Genomic DNA, 17,915 nt, shown 5'->3' on the forward strand with positions numbered 1-17,915 from the left:
ATATACCCAAACTTGTTTTTAAATATTTCTGATTTTGTTCTCTTTGACATGTTCAAGTATAATTTATTAAATACAAAATCGCCAAAAATATTTTCAAACTAAATTAAACCACTCCAAATTATTCAGATCATTTATTAAACGTACTTGTGAAAATATTTGTTTTTAAATAATTCAGTATGAATTAACTTTTTTAATAATTTAGATATCTTTTTCATTAAAAACCATATATATAAGTTGATTTTAGTTATAAAAAACCTTACTTCATTATATATTTAATCTGTATAAAACATTTATTGCAAAAGTTATCCTAAATACTTGTATAAAGGTTTAATTTTGTGAGTACATATTTAATAAAAAATATTAATTTTCCTTTCAAAGAAAAATGTTTACTTTTATACCAAAAGTTATTTTTAACTGGTGGTGACATGTTTAATTTATAAAACCATATACTATTTTAAAAATAAAATAATAAACAAAGTCAAACCTGTGTGTTGTGATGAACTTTAGAAAAATAATTTTTGAATTTACTGTTTTATGATACTTATCTCTTCAGTAAAAATAAATAAATCTTTCTAATATTGTTTTTTGTCTAATATTAAAAAATAAATTGAAATGTTTATATTGTGAAATTATGGTTTTACCCTTCCATCCCTGTCGGCACATCACTGATCATGCCGTGATCTCTGTGACGCACCTCCACCACACATTACTTAATGCATTTTTTTTTCACCTTGCTTAAATTTGAGAAAAAGTGTTAATAAAGCATTTTTTTAAATATATTATTTTCAATAAAGAGGAATTTAGAGTGATTCATTGAGTTTAAAATATATCTTTTTTATTAGAATTCGTTGACTTAACATAAAAAATTGATGAATTTAAACATATTTTGTAGATTTAATTAATAATAAATAAACATACATGTAACCGTTTAACGTGACTAATTATTTTTCCTTGCCAACACACTAAAAGAAAAAACATAAACATATGGATATATTTTTAAGGAATAAAGTTTCTCAACGCAAATATAGTAAAAACAACTGTTCTGTAACTACTTTTTGAAATAAAATATTATATTATAATAAAATAATAATTAATTAATTCAAATGTTAAATTATATATCATTGTTCATATTTAACCGTGGTGAATTATAATAAATCCCACGAAAACATGACAATTACATTAAAATAGTATCAACTCCCATTTTTCCACCTACTTTTATTAAATTTAAGGTCAAGGTGTTGTCCTTTCCTGTTAAAAAAATCTCATTCCTAGTTTGCTCTTTCTTCAAATAATTGAATTTTATTAACACATTTAGTAAACTTTGTGGGGAGACTTTATTAGAATTTAAAGATTTTATTCTTATTGTTTATATCAATAAATTCAAGTTAAAATAGTATCATCATGATAATTACCTTATTTTCTGATTTGGATATTAAAATTTGATTACAATTTTGTTGTTAAAAAAGAGTATGAGTTAAAGAGAGAAATATGTATTTAAGTGACATTTGATATAACTCCTAAAAAATTATAACTATTGGACGTATCCGAAAAAGTCTTCCACCTGAGAATTAAGGGAATTAAAGTTATTTTTAAATCACTTTCTTATTCTCATATATGACGTCAATGTTTCGACTTAAAATTCGTTGAGATGATACTACGGATGACAATACGAAGCGGGACATGTGAGCCATGCAGACCAACCTGCAACACGCTGCCAAAAGAGTTTGGATAGACTCACTAATATAGATCGTTAACCTGCTCAGTTCCTATCTCATAACTCGCAGTCAACGTAGGCCAACAATAGGATATCTGCGTAAATAAAAAATAATAATTTTTAAAAAATTATATCTCACTCATCCACATTCTTCATTTAGAAACTAAAAGTTCTATCACGATTTTGTCCTTAAAATACGTATAAAAAAAATCAAGAAAAAAAAATTAAATTATTGTTAATCTTCACTCTAAATATTTTTTTTATAAAATAAAGTTTTACAAATAAACTGGCCAAGGAACGATGATGAAGAGAGTAGTACTACAGAACATGTAAGTAGGAAGAGAATGAGATAAAAATGACTATCTAATAAAGGAAATAACGAGGTCAAGGGAAAAACACAAACAAAAAAAAGTCAAACGGAAAAAAACACAAACAAGAAAAAGAGAAGAAAGACTTATTTTCCATAAAAAAAAAAATATTTTTATGATTCAATATTTTATTTAAAGTTTATTATCATGTCCGTATTCTTCAATAAAAGAACTAATTAATTAATTAATTATTTTTTTAAATAAATTTTTGTTTATAGTTCAAACTTTAATTTTTTATATATATTTATAATAAGAATATTATTTTATTACATTTTAAAATTAAAATATTTTATAGTTATGTTATGAATTCGTTTCTTAGATGAAAGGAAAAGAAAACTAATTAATTTACTACAATCATTCAAAAATTCTAAAGTTTAGGTTAAGGTAAAAACACATTTTAGAAGCTCTAAAATTTAGTCTTAAGATCAAAAACAAATTTTAGACGATGAACGAAAGCATATTCAAAGGATAATCAAATGAAATGGTTGTAACCAAAATCTAGAAATTACGAATCCCTGCAAGCTCTGTGATCCAACAAAAGTTGGTTGAGAAAGAAGAAAGTGATCGGTGATTGATGATGTTGGGGTTCAAGCTCAGCACCACCGGTTTCATCTACGTTCGCACAGCCACCAAAACCAAACCCCTCTCATGGAACCCTAACACAAGAACAACAACCCCAACCCATCACCCTTGCAGGTACTTCCCTTCCCCTTCCCCTTCCAAGAACCAAATCCTAGGGTTTGCACGTTCACGCAAATTCCCATGTTTGGGAAGAGCTGGTCTTGTCACAGATTTAGGTTCGCCAGTGCCACCGTCGCAGGCTCAATCTCAGCTTCAAGCTCAGTCTAAGCCAGAGCCGGAACCGGAACCGGAACCTTCCAAATTACTCACTCTGCCAACGATTCTGACTCTGGGCCGTGTCGCTGCGGTGCCACTTCTTGTTGCCAGTGCGTTTCGATTTTTTGTTGCCCCCTTTTGCTTGTTTATATCACAACACTTGTATTGCAATCTGATGTGAAAGTGATGTTTTTGTGTGTGTGCGTGTGTAGCTTTCTACATGGATGGTTGGCGTGGAACTGCGGCTACTACGAGCATTTTCGTCGCTGCATCAATCACAGATTGGCTTGATGGCTATCTTGCTCGCAAGGTACTCTTTACTCATTCCAATCCTATGGAATCCACACACCACCACATTGTTCTGTTTTCAGCGTTTCAAGTTTATGTAACACAGGCATTGATACTGGTACACGGACATTTCCAGATGTATAATTTCCAAATTTAGGACTATAGTGACACGAATCTACATGCAAATGCACAAGTATGTGAGCTTTTTTTTACAAAAAAGATGTTTTCCATGACTGGTTCAAAAAGATTTATTTCTTATTTTTATAGTCATAATAAAATCTTATACAATAAGTTTGAGTTTTTAGAAAATTAATGAATTTGTTATTTTTTTAAAATTGTGTTGGAATCGTGTTAGAATTGTCAGAAATTAAAAAAATATTTTTTGAATACGTATTATACGAGTGTCAGGACCGATACGGACACACCATTTAAGAGCCGTGACGAGCCTCATAGTTTAAAGTTATAGGTCAATCCTTATTCTTTTATTAACTATTGTCATTTTGCCGTGCAGATGAAGTTAAATTCTTCATTCGGGGCATTCTTAGATCCGGTAGCTGACAAGGTATTTTTTTTTTCTTCCCCTAATACACACATATTTACTTGATGAATTCAAGTCTTTTTGGGTTAGTAAATGTGATGTGATGTGAGTGCAGCTCAAGTTCTTTTCTTATTGGCTAAATGTAAAATAATGTGGATTGAATTGAATGCAGCTCATGGTTGCTGCCACACTGGTCTTATTGTGTACCAGACCTTTGGATGTTGGTGTGTTTGGACAAGCACCGTGGCTGCTAACTATACCTGCAATTGCCATAATTGGTAGAGAGGTAAGGCGTACCGTGATTTCTAAGGCATGCTTTACATAAAAGGTTTTGGTTAAGGGTAGGTACTTAACAAGGGCCCTTTGCATCATTACCAAATTCCAAACTCATAGTAGTTAAATATTCGTTTTTCTTATCTTGGCTGTCATTTGTTGTATGATTTTTGGTATGTAACATGTTTACAAACACAAGTTTATTGTATTTCTAATTGGATCTGAGCTAAACCATATTTTCACTTGCCTCTCCTTTTGTGTTGAAAGCATCATATCTTGTCTATTTTACTGGCCTTGTATTTGTTTTCAAAAAAACATGTCTTACATTGGGTGCTGACATGTTGATACTTTCAACAGTGAAAACATACAGTTCATATTCCAATAAACTAATATTTTATTCATTTTCATTTTAATTTTTAATTCAAAATATTATTATAACTGTTGGTTAAATGTATGTTATTTACTGTTGTTGGTGTTAAAGAAACTTTTCTCCTTATAATTTTCTCTCAAATTTGGTATGTAGATAACCATGTCTGCAGTCAGGGAATGGGCTGCTTCCCAGGATAGTAAGCTTTTAGAGGTTTGTTTTACCTCCTGAACATCAGAATCAAATGCTTTATTATATCAGCACAATGTTTTGACCTTATATCATGAAACTGTTAATCATAGGCTGTTGCTGTAAATAACTTGGGGAAGTGGAAAACAGCCTCACAGATGACAGCATTAACCATCCTTCTTGCGACCCGGGACTTGAGGTTATTGGATTTTTTTGCATTTTTGTGACCCTAAATCCAATTATCATTAGATTTTTTTTATGGAAAAAAAAATTAGGTGAAAAAACTCATCTCCAAACGACTTGATTTTCTACTAACCTGTTACTAATATTCATCTGTAAACTTTCTATATGTAGTAATGCTTAATATTGTGTGTTTGGAAAATCTCTTCAGGTGTTAATTTGTTAGTAGTTGTATTGTATGTCATAAACTTTCATTTTTGTTCCCTAAATTTTGATTCCAAGCTGTTATTAACTGGTTGAGTTTGACTGTGTTCTCATTTTTCTCTTCAGCAATGGAGGTGGAGCTGCCATTATAGTTGGGTCTGGTGTTGTTTTGCTTTATACTTCAGCAGGGCTTGCTATATGGTCGTTGGTTGTATATATGAAGAAGATATGGAGGGTGTTGTTGAGGTGATGCTCCATGTATTCACCTACTTCTCTCTTGGCTTTGATACCACCAAACATTTAACATTTTCACTAAAGGGGGTTTTGCATATTTAGTCGCATGTAAATGTAATTTTTGTTTCCTGAGCAGTTTCTATCCCCATACAGTGCCATTTCTCCTACTCCTTTATATTTTTCTGCATATTTGTTTCCCTCCTTCACCCTGGGAAAGATCAAAATAAGGGATTTTGTTTTAGGTGCTAACTACAACTTAGAGCCATTGTAAATTCAGCTGGAATTATTGTATGATACTTGACCCAGATAAATTTCAAAGTAAACAAAGAAATAATAGATGAATAATGTGGGATGCAATAACATAATTCACACTGAACATTAATTTAAGGGCTCAGAAATATTCCAGTTTTTTCTATCATTAAGTGTTTGTTTGTTGTGTACATTTTGTTTAAAAATTTTATCCTTACTTACAATAAACGGACGATTTGACATATCTGCTTTTACTACTTTTTAGAAGAAAAAATTCAGATGAATTGGATTTTGTTGATTGGCTAAGTCAAAGAATTAAGGCAGGTCAAATTTTTTAAAATCAATTTATACATAAATTTAAGTTGAGTTTATTTTATAGAAAAGTTGTTTTCTTTTTTAATTTTACCTTTTATTTTAAGGATGAATTATGGTAAGATTGATACTTATTGCTCATTTATAAAGATTGAAGCAAAATATAAAGTAGGATTAACACTTAACTCAACCTTATAAATTATAAATTTATTTGTATATGATATAATTTGACTAGATAAAGTGAGATCTTTAACATTAATTTGAGAGATTTTATAGACTTTTTATTTAGGTTGAAGTAGAGTGTTTAATGTATGCAATTGAATTACAAATACTTACATACTTTAATAAATAATTCTTCAATGCACAAATTAAAACTAAAGATCCTTAATTTTTTCAACCAAGCTAAATATTATTTTTAAGCATGTTTATAAGAATCAACACGACAAATCTATCGAATTAGAGATGTTGAAGGTTTGAAACCAAACTATTTGATGTTGAACTAAGGATGCTTAAGGTTTTAAACAAAACAAATATCGGCAAGTGAGAAAATTAAGAGACATAGGTGGACCTTAACAAAGTGATGTATCAATCCTATAATTTTCTTTTAAACGAAAAAAGAACAAACATAAGTTAAAATGCATTTTGTAACATATTAAAATGAATTAGTTTAACTATCTTTTAAACTAAAAATTGTGATTGAATATGTCAATATGAAGTTTTATGTGACAAATATAGATAAACACCAATAATTGAAACAATATAAATACTCTTGCATACTTAAAGTTTAATAAGAGGAAGATTCTTTTAGATACAATCAGGATAGGACGTGAGATGTATATTATAGGAAAAATGTAAGGAATAAAGGGTAAGATACCAGTTAGTGGTTTGTAAGGTAACAGTTAGTGCAGTTGGTGGTCTTTAAATAAAGTGGTTTGTAGCGGTTCGTGCGGTTAGTGATATTTAAATAAAGACCAACCGATTTAGTGAAGGGGTTACATTTTTTAATTCAGTTTGATAGATATGGAAAGTCCTGTGTAAAAAGAATAATCGTTTCTTTTATGGATGTTCTGAGTGTAAATTGCAGAAGTAATAATACAAAAATTATTCAGTAAAATTTGTATCCTTAGTTTATCTTGGATGTGTTTTTCTTGATTCATAACATATTCGTAACTTGTTTAGTCAATTTTTCATATTAATATTTATTTCACCTGCTTTTTGAAATAAGTTAAGTGTGGTTACACTCATATGGTTGTGGGGGTGAACTCATGTAAAATATTGGCCAATTTTTTTTACTACAAGAGTGTGATTCGACTATAAAGGTATGATTATATCCAATTAAGTGTGGGGGTGTGTTTATATGGAAAATTGCACAAAAAAATTGACCATAACGTGTGGCTTACTCCATATGATTGTGGGATCTGAGTTCATGTGGAAATTTGTACCAAATAAGAAGAGTGTGGAGTGTGGGTGTGTCCTTATAACTATGGGAGGTGGTTCACGAAAAAAATTACACTAGTGATTCCAACACAAATGTAAGTAGTTGCATCAGAATATTTTGACCTTCACATTGTTCGACTCTTATAAAGCTCACGTGTGGCTCGTGAATATGAAGGAAAATTCCAGAACTATTGACTTTTGGTTTTCGCTCGTGCATTGAAGAAAATGGTGTCGTTCTGTTCAACACTACAGTTTCGGCATTGGTTCTCAACAATTCGAGTGATGATAGGTTCGATTATCGCAGGATCAGGTACAATTTTTGGTTCAACATTCAAATTTACCGTGAAAGTTATGTTAAAATCCTAACTGTGGACTCTGTTTCCTGTTTTTCTTAATTATGAGTTGAATTTCACTGTGAAAGTTGGAATTACATGCATTATCGCAGGATCAGGTACAATTTTTGGTTCAACATTCAAATTTACCGTGAAAGTTATGTTCAAATCCTAACTGTGGACTCTGTTTCCTGTTTTTGCTTAATTATGAGTTGAATTTCACTGTGAAAGTTGGAATTACATGGATTATCGCAGGATCAGGTACAATTTTTGGTTCAACATTCAAATTTACCATGAAAGTTATGTTAAAATTCTAACTGTAGACTCTGTTTGCTGTTTTTGCTTAATTATGAGTTGAATTTCACCGTGAAAGTTGGAATTACATGGATTATCGCAGGATCAGGTACAATTTTTGGTTCAACATTCAAATTTACCGTGAAAGTTATGTTCAAATCCTAACTGTGGACTCTGTTTACCGTTTTTGCTTAATTATGAGTTGAATTTCACCGTGAAAGTTGGAATTACATGGATTATCGCAGGATCAGGTACAATTTTTGGTTCAACATTCAAATTTACCGTGAAAGTTATGTTCAAATCCTAACTGTGGACTCTGTTTACCGTTTTTGCTTAATTATGAGTTGAATTTCACTGTGAAAGTTGGAATTACATGGATTATCGCAGTATCAGGTACAATTTTTGGTTCAACATTCAAATTTACCGTGAATGCTATGTTAAAATCCTAACTGTGGACTCTGTTTGCTGTTTTTGCTTAATTATGAGTTGAATTTCGCCGTGAAAGTTGGAATTACATGGATTATCGAAGGATCAGGTACAATTTTTGGTTCAACATTCAAATTTACCGTGAAAGTTATGTTAAAATCCTAACTGTGGACTCTGTTTACCGTTTTTGCTTAATTATGAGTTGAATTTCACCGTGAAAGTTGGAATTACATGGATTGTAGGGTATTTGTCTTGCATATTATGATGTATTTCCTTCTTTCAAATTCTGTATTATTACCTTTTAATTTGGCAACAGTGACAACAATGAGAACGGTGATGCATACATAAATTTTGTGAAATAATTTGAGGAACATGACGCATGTGTTATTGTTAGACCCAGTGTTGGGTCTGAAGTGTTAAAATAAGTCGAACGTGATTAAGAAAGAGATTAGACAAGGAAGTGTGTGTTTGTGAGAGAGATTGTATTAGCATGATCCCAGGGGAAGGGGGAAATTTACATACACATTTGGAATACAAATTGAAGAGAGGGAAGGTGCCAAAACTCCTGAACTAGGCATCTATAATTCCAATACCATAACCATTTTCACCACCTCCTTTGATAGAAACCAAGGGTACACGAGAATTGGCACGGGCCAAAAAATTTGAATCAAGATACAAAACTATAACAGTGATGTCATCATGGAAATGTCTCCTCACCCCTCTGTCAATCTTTTTCAAGTCTGAGTATCTCGTTTCTCTTTTCTTAGCAGCTTCACAAAGTGCTGTTTTCACAAGTTTCTTTGCCACTCCCTGTACCACAGTAATCTGTTCAATATACTTTTATACCAAAAAGTGGCCACCAAAACAAATCAGCCATAGCCATGTTAAATAAGAACAAAGACCTTGCAATACATTGTTTTTCAGTCCATGTACAATTAATGAACATCAAGTGTTTATGACATGCGATGACAGTTATATGTACAAAGGAAACTGAACTAAATTAGAACCCTACATTGCGTGGACAGCTTTGGACAATGTCAACTGCTTCTTGATTGCTCAGATGCTCCCATAACCCATCTGATGCAAATATGAGAAACTGATCTTGAGGACACAATTTTTGCACCAGTATTGCTGGTTCAGCTTTAAGGATTGGCTGCTCAAAGGGTTGTGGGAGTCGAAATTTTGACAATAATGGTGCTCTGTTAAACTCTACCTTCTTTAGGTAGGCATCACCAATGGATCTTGAAATCTACACATCATCACACATTTATTCAAATTAGAAAATGTTCATGGATTTTCTACTTGAGTCACCAAATAATCATAATTGGAAGGAAGCCTCAAATGTGGTTGGTGCATTAACAAGAAACATAATCAACAATATGATTCAATTTGGACAGTGGGAAGATGAAAACATACTTGATCAGTATGTTTAAATTCGATTCCCAATCAGCCACATCCATCCACAAAGGCCATATTTTCTCAGGACATAGAAGTACTAGTAAATCGGGACAGACTGAATATCAATGAGACTTTCAACAATATTCTGAATCAACCATTGTTCCCTGAATCTGGTGGCCAAACTAAATTCAGGTTCCTTATATTCTAAAATTAGATCCGGAACTAGACATATATCTGATATTAAAACCTGCTACCATTACATACTAAGAATTTTGGGAATGAGGATTTGTATTGAGTTGCATTATGCAATTAGACATATGGCCAACTATGAATAAGCAATAGGGGATAAGTAAAATTAGAAAAAGATCAATTGTGATCCAAACAAAACCAACCAAAACATAGATAGAAGACTGCATGAATTGAAACTGAATAATAATTTGCAGAAGACATTAACAAAAATATTGAAGGTCTGCATGTGTCTTACACGAATAAACACAAAGAAACCTGAGATACAATTTTAAAGTAGGCACCTGAATCAGACCCTTCACGCGCCAGACCTGGTGCTTCATAACCACTATCTGCGGATCATCAGGATGCAATGAGCGCAACTCTTCTCTGACAGATACCATGCTAGCATTGTGCTCCTCGGAGAGTTGAATAGCTTTAATCTCTTTTGTAGCCTCATCCATTCTACCTAACACTGCTCGAGAATCTCCGGCATTTCCAATATAGAGCTCCCCACAGCATATTATGCCTATCAAACAGCAAGATCCAACTGATGCTAGAGGCGGCTTATGCAGCCATTGCTTCTCTACCAGAGAAAGAAATTCTTCTTCAGTTGCCAAGAATGCTTTATGGACAACATCAGCTGACATTCCATCATTATCCGAAGAAAATTCTGCTTTAAGATCAACCCCTTAAGTCAGTAAACCGGATCAACTAGCTAAAACTCATAGTATGGTTGGTCAATTTGTTCTCTGAGATGACTGAAATGGTCATAGAAATTATAAATCGTCAATTAAATTAGTCTTTCTGATAGTTACTGTCATGTAATGTTGTTAGAAGGACTGAACTGAGACATTAAGTATCTAAGCAAGATCTTACTAGGCACACATTCCACCACATAAGAGGGACTAAATTGACCAAAAATTTGGATGAATAATTTTGAAGAAATTGATCCCTCTTTGTCTTCTCCATTTGAAAAACACTTTTTTAACCTTCATCCCCCCCATTCACAGCATTCTTATCTCTTTATCTAGGACGAGAGCTCAAAAAATTGTTTCTTCACAACACAACTGTCATTACATAGGAAGGCAAAAATGGTGTGAACTTTGGAGGTGGAGGTGAAAAAATTGGTTTTAAAACGGCAAAGGCAAAGAGAGGAGGGGTAAATTTCATCAAAATGGTCCCTAATATGGTGCAAACGTGTGAGCCTAATCAGATGTCACAAAGATGTTTAACATGCCAACTGGGGCAGCATTGCATGACATTAGCCAACAAAGAGACTACTTTAATTGACAATTTACAAACTCCAAGAACCATTCTACCATGTTGGGGATCAAAATGATGATCATTGCAATTTTCAAGCCTAAATTGATGATTTTGACTTAAAGTTCAGAAGTTATTTCCAGATACAGCAATTTATGGTACAGAGTGAAGAAAAACTCACTCCTGATATTTTTGAATAGACAGTCATTAACAAACCGGGAAGCTTCAGGACCTCCATGGCCATCGTATATACCAACAAAAGTTCCATAAGGATTTGCCTCAGTTAAGCTCAAGGGACCAGATTCAAGTTGGCTATGATCCTCCAACAATTTGTTTGCTTGAATAACTGCCATTGAGAATTCACCATGCGCATGTCTTCCAGAATCTTTGTACCACAACAAACCATCAACACGCCCACTTGAATCTCCATGCCTACCAGAAATTTCACCCGTATCAGATGCTCTCCAACAGGGTGAGACAATTCGCCTAATTGTAGCTGATACCATCCCTTACATAGTCTCACACACACAACTGACCAACAAATAATTCATCAAACCAAAGTCAATGACAATATAAAAAACGCCTACTTTCCTATCTACACCATCTACGTAACTGACCCCAACTCACAACCTCCACAAATCAAACGCCTATTAAGAAATACTGACACCATAATACATAAAACTGGAAACCATCAAAGACGTAAATTGCACTGTCCACAACCTGCACCAGGAGGATTTGAGATCATAATCAATTCAGAGACCCCATTCATTCATTAACTGTCTATCAAACAAACCCAGAATGGGGTTTTCATCAACCACACTATGAAATTGAACAACAGCCAAGTAGCATCAACATTCATTGTTAGAAAGAAACAATCAAATAGAAACATGGGCAGCTCGTAAATTTGCACCGACAAGATTGTATCTGATCAATTGCAGAACACAAGAACAAATATATGTATACAGACACACACAATAACAGAATTTTTTTTCATCGTACCTTGGATAGATATGTCGGGATATTTAGTATTTTGACACTTCCTTATGCATTAAAACCCCAGTGACAATTTTAAGGATTGGATTTAGTTGTGATGAAAAGGTGTAGAAAGTTGAAGCTTTGATTTGAGTTTTGGAAGGGAGAGAGGGCTTTTGGTTCGTGTTTATGCTTCTCCTTTCCTTATTCCATGAAGTTTGTAGCCATAAAAAAGGAATTAGAAAAGAAGAACAAAATGAGTGAGTTTGGTTTGGTGGTGGAAGGAATTTCCAAAGGGCTTTGGCTTTTGGCTTTTGGGGTTGGTTGGCAGTTTTTGTTTTCTAAATTTTATTGCCTTGGTGGGGTTTAGACTTTGACCTCCAACTAACCACTATTTTAGGCAACTTTTCCTCCTCTCTCCCATATTCTTAACTTAGCATATTGCAACCATTTCTTCAGACAATCTAACGAACCCACCGTTATAACCTCACTCTCTTATACACTTTCTATTTTTGAAAATATCTTTGACTTCAACACAACACCTCGGGGTCAAGACTTCTTCTATTATAAATCTGCAACACTATTTATAGAATATATTCGGGGTACTGCTTATAACAAATCTTTCTCTAATTGCTTTCTAAATTTATTCATGCATCTGATAAGTTATCTCAAACAGTATGTATGCATTGTATCATATAAATTTTATTGTAAATGTATTGTTTGACAAATATTAAGAAATTTTTACCGCTAATTATTTATACTGATGACTTTTTTCATTTCTACAATTTTTACATCATTGTATCCTCCAATAATAACAATTTATATATAAGGAATTGTTTTAAAAGAGTATTATCATGATACAACATAAACATAATATTCATTTTTTTTAGTTTTTAATTAAAATAATTTTTGGAATAGTAATAATGGAAAAGTAAAAATAGTAATGTATTCTGTAATAAAATATAAAAGAGATAATTTATTTTGGTATACATAAGTTTTTTTTTTTACATTTTTTCATTAAATACACTATAATCTCCAAATCTCTCCTTTTTAAACCCTCTTCTAAATTTCTCCCCCAATAGCTTATTTGTTTGGTTCTTATTTTATACAGTTGCATCTCCTTTTCTTGACAAGTTTCTAATTCTGTTAAATCCTATGAATTTGTATTTTTTTTACACCGTTCTTTTTTGAGAATATTTTTCAGCATTTATCCTTTTTGATACATAATTCTGAACAACCTTAATTACATTGTTAAATAAATCAAGAAAAGTTTAAATAAAATAAAAAATATTAAATTACAAAATTTCAAGAAACATGGACGTGATTTGACTGTCATGTTCCAAAAAACTGAAAGAGAGACAAAAACGTGAAGATTGTATGCATTCTTAATAAATTATACTACTGAGTTTTTGCATGTAAAATATGCATTACTTTTTAGGGGCGACTTTTAGAGGATTAGCAAGACTTCAAAACTAAAATAATCCAATCTAAAAATTTGTAGTGTGTTTGGGTAGTTATTTAAATTTAACTTACAACTAAGAAGATTAGCGCGAGACACGCTTCATAACGGTTACAACAGAGGCCTCATATCAACAACGGTAAAACTGTGATACCTATGTAATACAAACACTAATAAGCACGAACATATATATATAAAACTTTTAAAATACAAAACGAGTATATATAATTATAAGTGATATAAATTAATAATAAATTTTTTTATGATAAATATGTTTAAATTTTTGGAAAAATGTTTATAGTTAAAAAAATTTGTTCTTTATTTTCATAATTATAATTAGAATTCATACAATAAATTTGAGGTTTTAAAAAAGGAAAATTTTCATGTTTAGTTTTTAAAAAAGTTTAATAAAACTTCCCAAGCTAAAATATTTTTTTACTGAAAATATATAATTATACTTGTATTGAATAACTTAACATGGTAACAAATTAATTTTTGTAATAAATATAACTCATTTTTATTTGTAAGAAAATAATATAAACATTCCCATGCTTTCACCAACTAAATAAATCACGATTCTTAGGATTTCCAGGTATGAAAAAAAGAGTTGAAAGTTGTTGTATTCAATCATAAGAAAGAAGGGAGAGATACTTTCGTACCGCCAAAGCAATGAGCAGAACATAGAAAGGAAGGCCTTGAATTCAAGCTCTGGCAAATATTTTTTAGCAGAGGCTGAAAATACATGGCCCTTAATTTAGTGCTTATTTATTATGTTTGCAAGCATGAGCCAAAATCATGGAAACTCAATAACAAATATATAAAGCAAAGGGAAATTTTAGAGAAAAAATAGCTCATAAAAAACACTAAAGCACATCACAATTAAATGATCTTACATCAAATTAGGCTCATTCAATCATCAGAGGCAGAAAACTAAGAATACACAGTAAAATACAGGAGCAGATTGCAGTTACGCAAGCAATGTCTGTCCCTCTACACGTGATCAACCCTGCCATCATCCTCGTTGATTCCATCACCAGCGTGTCTGCAAACGAGGACAATCAGAAAACAATAATGTTTCTTAATATCTAAACAAATAGATGGTGATAAAATCTAAAATTAAATGCTTTGTGCTTGGTAACAAAAGAATAAACTCAGAATTGCATGAAGACGAACCGCCAAGAAGATGATAGATTCCGAGCTTTTCTGTCTAACTGAAGATTTTCTAATGCACCTGATGTTTGAATTATGTCCTCTGCAAGTTCATCACTGTCATATCGCCAATTGTACTCATCCTTCCTATAAGCAGACATAGAAGATCCTCCTCTTCTATCTGAATGCTAGAGTGTAAAACTAAGGGAAATTTCAAGCACGCAAATAATTTAAGGTAAAAAGTCAATTACAGAAAATACCCACCAGATGATGCCTGGGATGAAGGAACAACCCTGCAACAAATAGGTGAGTTATAAAAAATGTCTACCAGAAATGAAATTTAAAAGATCTAAAAACATAAATAAGTACAATAATACCACACCAACTTGTAGAGAAATAAGATCAGTTATGCACCTTCCTAGAGGAGGTAAGCCAGTAGCAGCAGATGAGGAAGAATGCCTACGGGAATTCCGTGATTCTGAACTTGGTAAAGACTCAGTTTCTGAGGCGGTATATCTCCTACCACTAGTCCTTGCTTGGGATAAATTCTACAAAAGCATATTCACCACATGATTAATCAAAAGTACACATTTGCAGCATTCTGTGAAGTATTAAGTGTGCTTTACACAAAAAAATGGCCTACCAAGGGTTTGGTATCATTAACTTTTAACACAACGATTTCCCCACACTATACAATCATGTATCATCAACATAAAGTAGAGAACTACCCACACCATTTTAAACAAACATCTGCCATGTTTTTTTCTTTTTTACACATTAGCTTGTCCTCGTAGTCACCAAAAGATTAGGTTATAGCAGATGGGTAATTCAATCCAGGCTACCTTTATATTGATGCAACATATACTCACAAATTCCAAGATCAGATCATATTTAATAATAGTAAGGACGGAATATCATGACTTTAGCCTATGTATCATTGTCTCCTTTCCAAATCTACAACGATTAATCTAACCAGAAGATCCTACAACATTACTACATAACTCCTATTGCAACAAGGCTTGGAGCTAGCGTAGCAGAAGTACTACAAGATGTGGCACAAAACATGGAAACTGCTTGCTAGCTTGAACATAACCTAATATTTCCAATAAAGCCGTCCTGCAAATGTTCAATCTAACAGGACCTTGATTCCTATACTACTTCAGGATCCAAAAATCCCTCCTAAGCCCAATCTAGTAGAAGAACCGTGATCCAAAACCTTGATAAGCACAAAATGAAAGAGCGGTTGGAAAAAAAAAATCATGAAAAAAACTGATTGAAAAACCTCAAGCTTCAAGAATCCTTCAAGCACATCCAAAAGTAGAGGACTATCTCTGTTTCTGTTGAGATCATAACCATTTTTGGAACTAAACTCCTTAAGCTCCGTCTTCCAAAAATCTTTTTCCTGCAAAAAAAGACAGCCGAAAGCCTCACAACGGAAATTAACAAACAAACTGGATGAAAATAAAAATAAAAATAAAAATAGATAATTACCAAATTACATTCCGGAAGGTAAACTTTTAGTGTGTGATTGAGCTGCGCCCAGTCAAGGTACTCACATATCATCGCCGTAAGGAGCCTACCTGCACAGCAAATACCAAGCTCAAACAAAATATACCTACTAATGCAGTCCATTCACTTTCATTCCACGCTAACCTAAAAATTCATTGTACTACAACTACAGAATTTACGGCCACAAATAACTAACCATAGCTAGCCATTTTTCATACACAATTGACAAATCGGATCCGAAGTATTAAGAGCAGAGGAACAACTAGTGACAACCGTAATTGAAGCTGGTTATATATTCAGGCCATGTAAAGCAACAACACGACGAAGGAATCTCGGAAGATTGCAGGAAAGTAGGGTTAGGGATCGAGAAAAGAGGAACCTGGAGGAGAAGCGTGAAGCTGTTTAGCTCGATCGTTGCAGCTACCAAGCAATGCAGGAGGAAGACCTTGGTCCTTCTCAATCACACGATCTTCCTCTTCGATGGCTTCGAACACACTCGCTCTGAGTTCGGCCTGAGAGAGAAAAAAACGCAACAAAAACCCTAAATCCCGTGGCGGAGAAATTGAACGGATCTAGACGGTGGAAAATTAGAAAGAAGAAACCCTAAGCGAAGGAAAGTGAAAGTGTGCATGAATTTACGTACACGGATCCTGGCGAGAACGCCTTTCTTCTCGAGAGTGCGAGTGACGAGTGTCTTCAGGTCCATCATTTCCCTAGTGTAGTCATCCATTTCTCTCTCTCAACCAATTTCCACACACAACTCTTTTTCTTCTTCTTCTTCTTCCTTCTTCTTCTTCTTCTTCTTCTTCTCCCTCTTTCTGAGCTCTGCTCTGCGTCGATTGCAAATATTCACGATTTCGTTTGTTACGTTAGTGTGGATTTACATTGGGCCGTCTCGCTTCTTTACTTCCTCGGCCCAGGCCCACTTCTTCATCGGCCTTTCAAAGCCTTTTTAGTTAATTGCGTAAAATATTAAGGGAGTTTCTTCCTGCACCCCTACATTTATCTTGCTGCACCCCACAATTTTTAAAATTTCGATTCTTTTATTTGAAAAAGGGCACCTACATTTTTTAAATTTTGGATTTGTGAATCTGGAATCATTTTTTTTTTCATTATGGATTCTGAAATCTGGAAACATATTATGGATCTACAAATCTGGAAGTTTACCAGACTCATCAATCCAGAAGATTTACCGATGCACCAATTTAAGAGTTTTGCATATTCAATATTCTGGAAGACAGTGCAGAATCTTTGTTTTGTAAACCTAGCGTGTGTATTGTTTGGAATCACAACATATGTACTATGAAAATAAAATTTCGCAATAAAAATAGAACTATAGATTCGTAAACCAACAAAAAATTACTTACCTTCTTATCCGAATAGAGAACCGTCAAAAGAAATCACTGAACCGCTACCAAGTCGTCGAAGACATCACTGATCATCACCAAAAGAAACGTTTTCCTGTGCTAAAAGATGGAGTAACACCATCATTGAGAGAGCAATGCAATCTGTCTATGTGTAGTCCGTGTACAAAGGAAGAAGAAAGAGTAGAGTGTGGATGTTGTGTGCATTTTTAGGGTTTTTAGAAAATATTAGAGATAAGTTTGTTTTTGAATGAGATTATGGGGTGCAGGAAAAGAAAACGTAAGAGTGCACTATGAACCGGCAAAATATTTATAGTAAAACTAAGAACTAACT

General features: G+C 33.1%; 3 protein-coding genes across 11 annotated transcripts; 1 reads left to right on the forward strand and 2 right to left on the reverse strand.

Moving 5' to 3' along the window:
• The first annotated feature begins 2,451 nt into the window (after positions 1 to 2,451).
• LOC137828057 (CDP-diacylglycerol--glycerol-3-phosphate 3-phosphatidyltransferase 1, chloroplastic/mitochondrial) lies at positions 2,452 to 5,614 on the forward strand. Of its 3 annotated transcripts, none has more exons than XM_068634473.2 (8): positions 2,452 to 2,778; positions 2,857 to 3,029; positions 3,132 to 3,229; positions 3,719 to 3,769; positions 3,918 to 4,031; positions 4,542 to 4,598; positions 4,688 to 4,773; positions 5,085 to 5,614. In XM_068634473.2, exons 1-8 carry the CDS (start codon positions 2,657 to 2,659, stop codon positions 5,206 to 5,208), a joined length of 825 nt encoding a protein of 274 aa, XP_068490574.1. In that variant the 5' UTR covers positions 2,452 to 2,656; the 3' UTR covers positions 5,209 to 5,614. The 3 variants fall into 3 exon arrangements, with proteins under 3 accessions (XP_068490574.1, XP_068490573.1, XP_090161289.1); XM_090305163.1 differs by having other exon boundaries at positions 2,498 to 2,778; positions 2,874 to 3,029; XM_068634472.2 differs by having other exon boundaries at positions 2,452 to 3,029.
• Positions 5,615 to 8,707: 3,093 nt separating this feature from the next.
• Positions 8,708 to 12,657, reverse strand: LOC137828053 (putative protein phosphatase 2C 38). Of its 4 annotated transcripts, none has more exons than XM_068634460.1 (5): positions 12,128 to 12,657; positions 11,310 to 11,848; positions 10,171 to 10,538; positions 9,255 to 9,491; positions 8,708 to 9,052 (listed from the first exon to the last, which is right to left on the reverse strand). In XM_068634460.1, the coding sequence occupies exons 2-5, from the start codon at positions 11,632 to 11,634 to the stop codon at positions 8,813 to 8,815; spliced, it is 1,170 nt and encodes a 389-aa protein (XP_068490561.1). In that variant the 5' UTR covers positions 11,635 to 11,848; positions 12,128 to 12,657; the 3' UTR covers positions 8,708 to 8,812. The 4 variants fall into 4 exon arrangements, with proteins under 4 accessions (XP_068490561.1, XP_068490563.1, XP_068490560.1 ...); XM_068634462.1 differs by having other exon boundaries at positions 11,310 to 11,659; positions 12,128 to 12,566; XM_068634459.2 differs by having other exon boundaries at positions 10,171 to 10,541; positions 11,310 to 11,659; positions 12,128 to 12,502.
• Positions 12,658 to 14,392: 1,735 nt separating this feature from the next.
• LOC137828058 (protein TONNEAU 1b) lies at positions 14,393 to 17,768 on the reverse strand. Of its 4 annotated transcripts, none has more exons than XR_016523360.1 (8): positions 16,861 to 17,768; positions 16,597 to 16,729; positions 16,200 to 16,288; positions 15,991 to 16,110; positions 15,123 to 15,256; positions 14,973 to 15,001; positions 14,733 to 14,896; positions 14,393 to 14,601 (listed from the first exon to the last, which is right to left on the reverse strand). XR_016523360.1 is itself a non-coding variant. In XM_068634476.2 (8 exons), exons 1-8 carry the CDS (start codon positions 16,945 to 16,947, stop codon positions 14,550 to 14,552), a joined length of 723 nt encoding a protein of 240 aa, XP_068490577.1. In that variant the 5' UTR covers positions 16,948 to 17,768; the 3' UTR covers positions 14,393 to 14,549. The 4 variants fall into 4 exon arrangements, 2 of the variants coding, with proteins under 2 accessions (XP_068490577.1, XP_068490575.1); XR_011083811.2 differs by having other exon boundaries at positions 14,733 to 14,909; XM_068634476.2 differs by having other exon boundaries at positions 14,733 to 14,811.
• Between the last annotated feature and the right edge of the window lie 147 nt (positions 17,769 to 17,915).

This window comes from Phaseolus vulgaris, chromosome 7 (genome assembly GCF_051622355.1).
Source record: "Phaseolus vulgaris cultivar YP4 chromosome 7, ASM5162235v1, whole genome shotgun sequence".
NCBI classification, from domain to species: domain Eukaryota; kingdom Viridiplantae; phylum Streptophyta; class Magnoliopsida; order Fabales; family Fabaceae; genus Phaseolus; species Phaseolus vulgaris.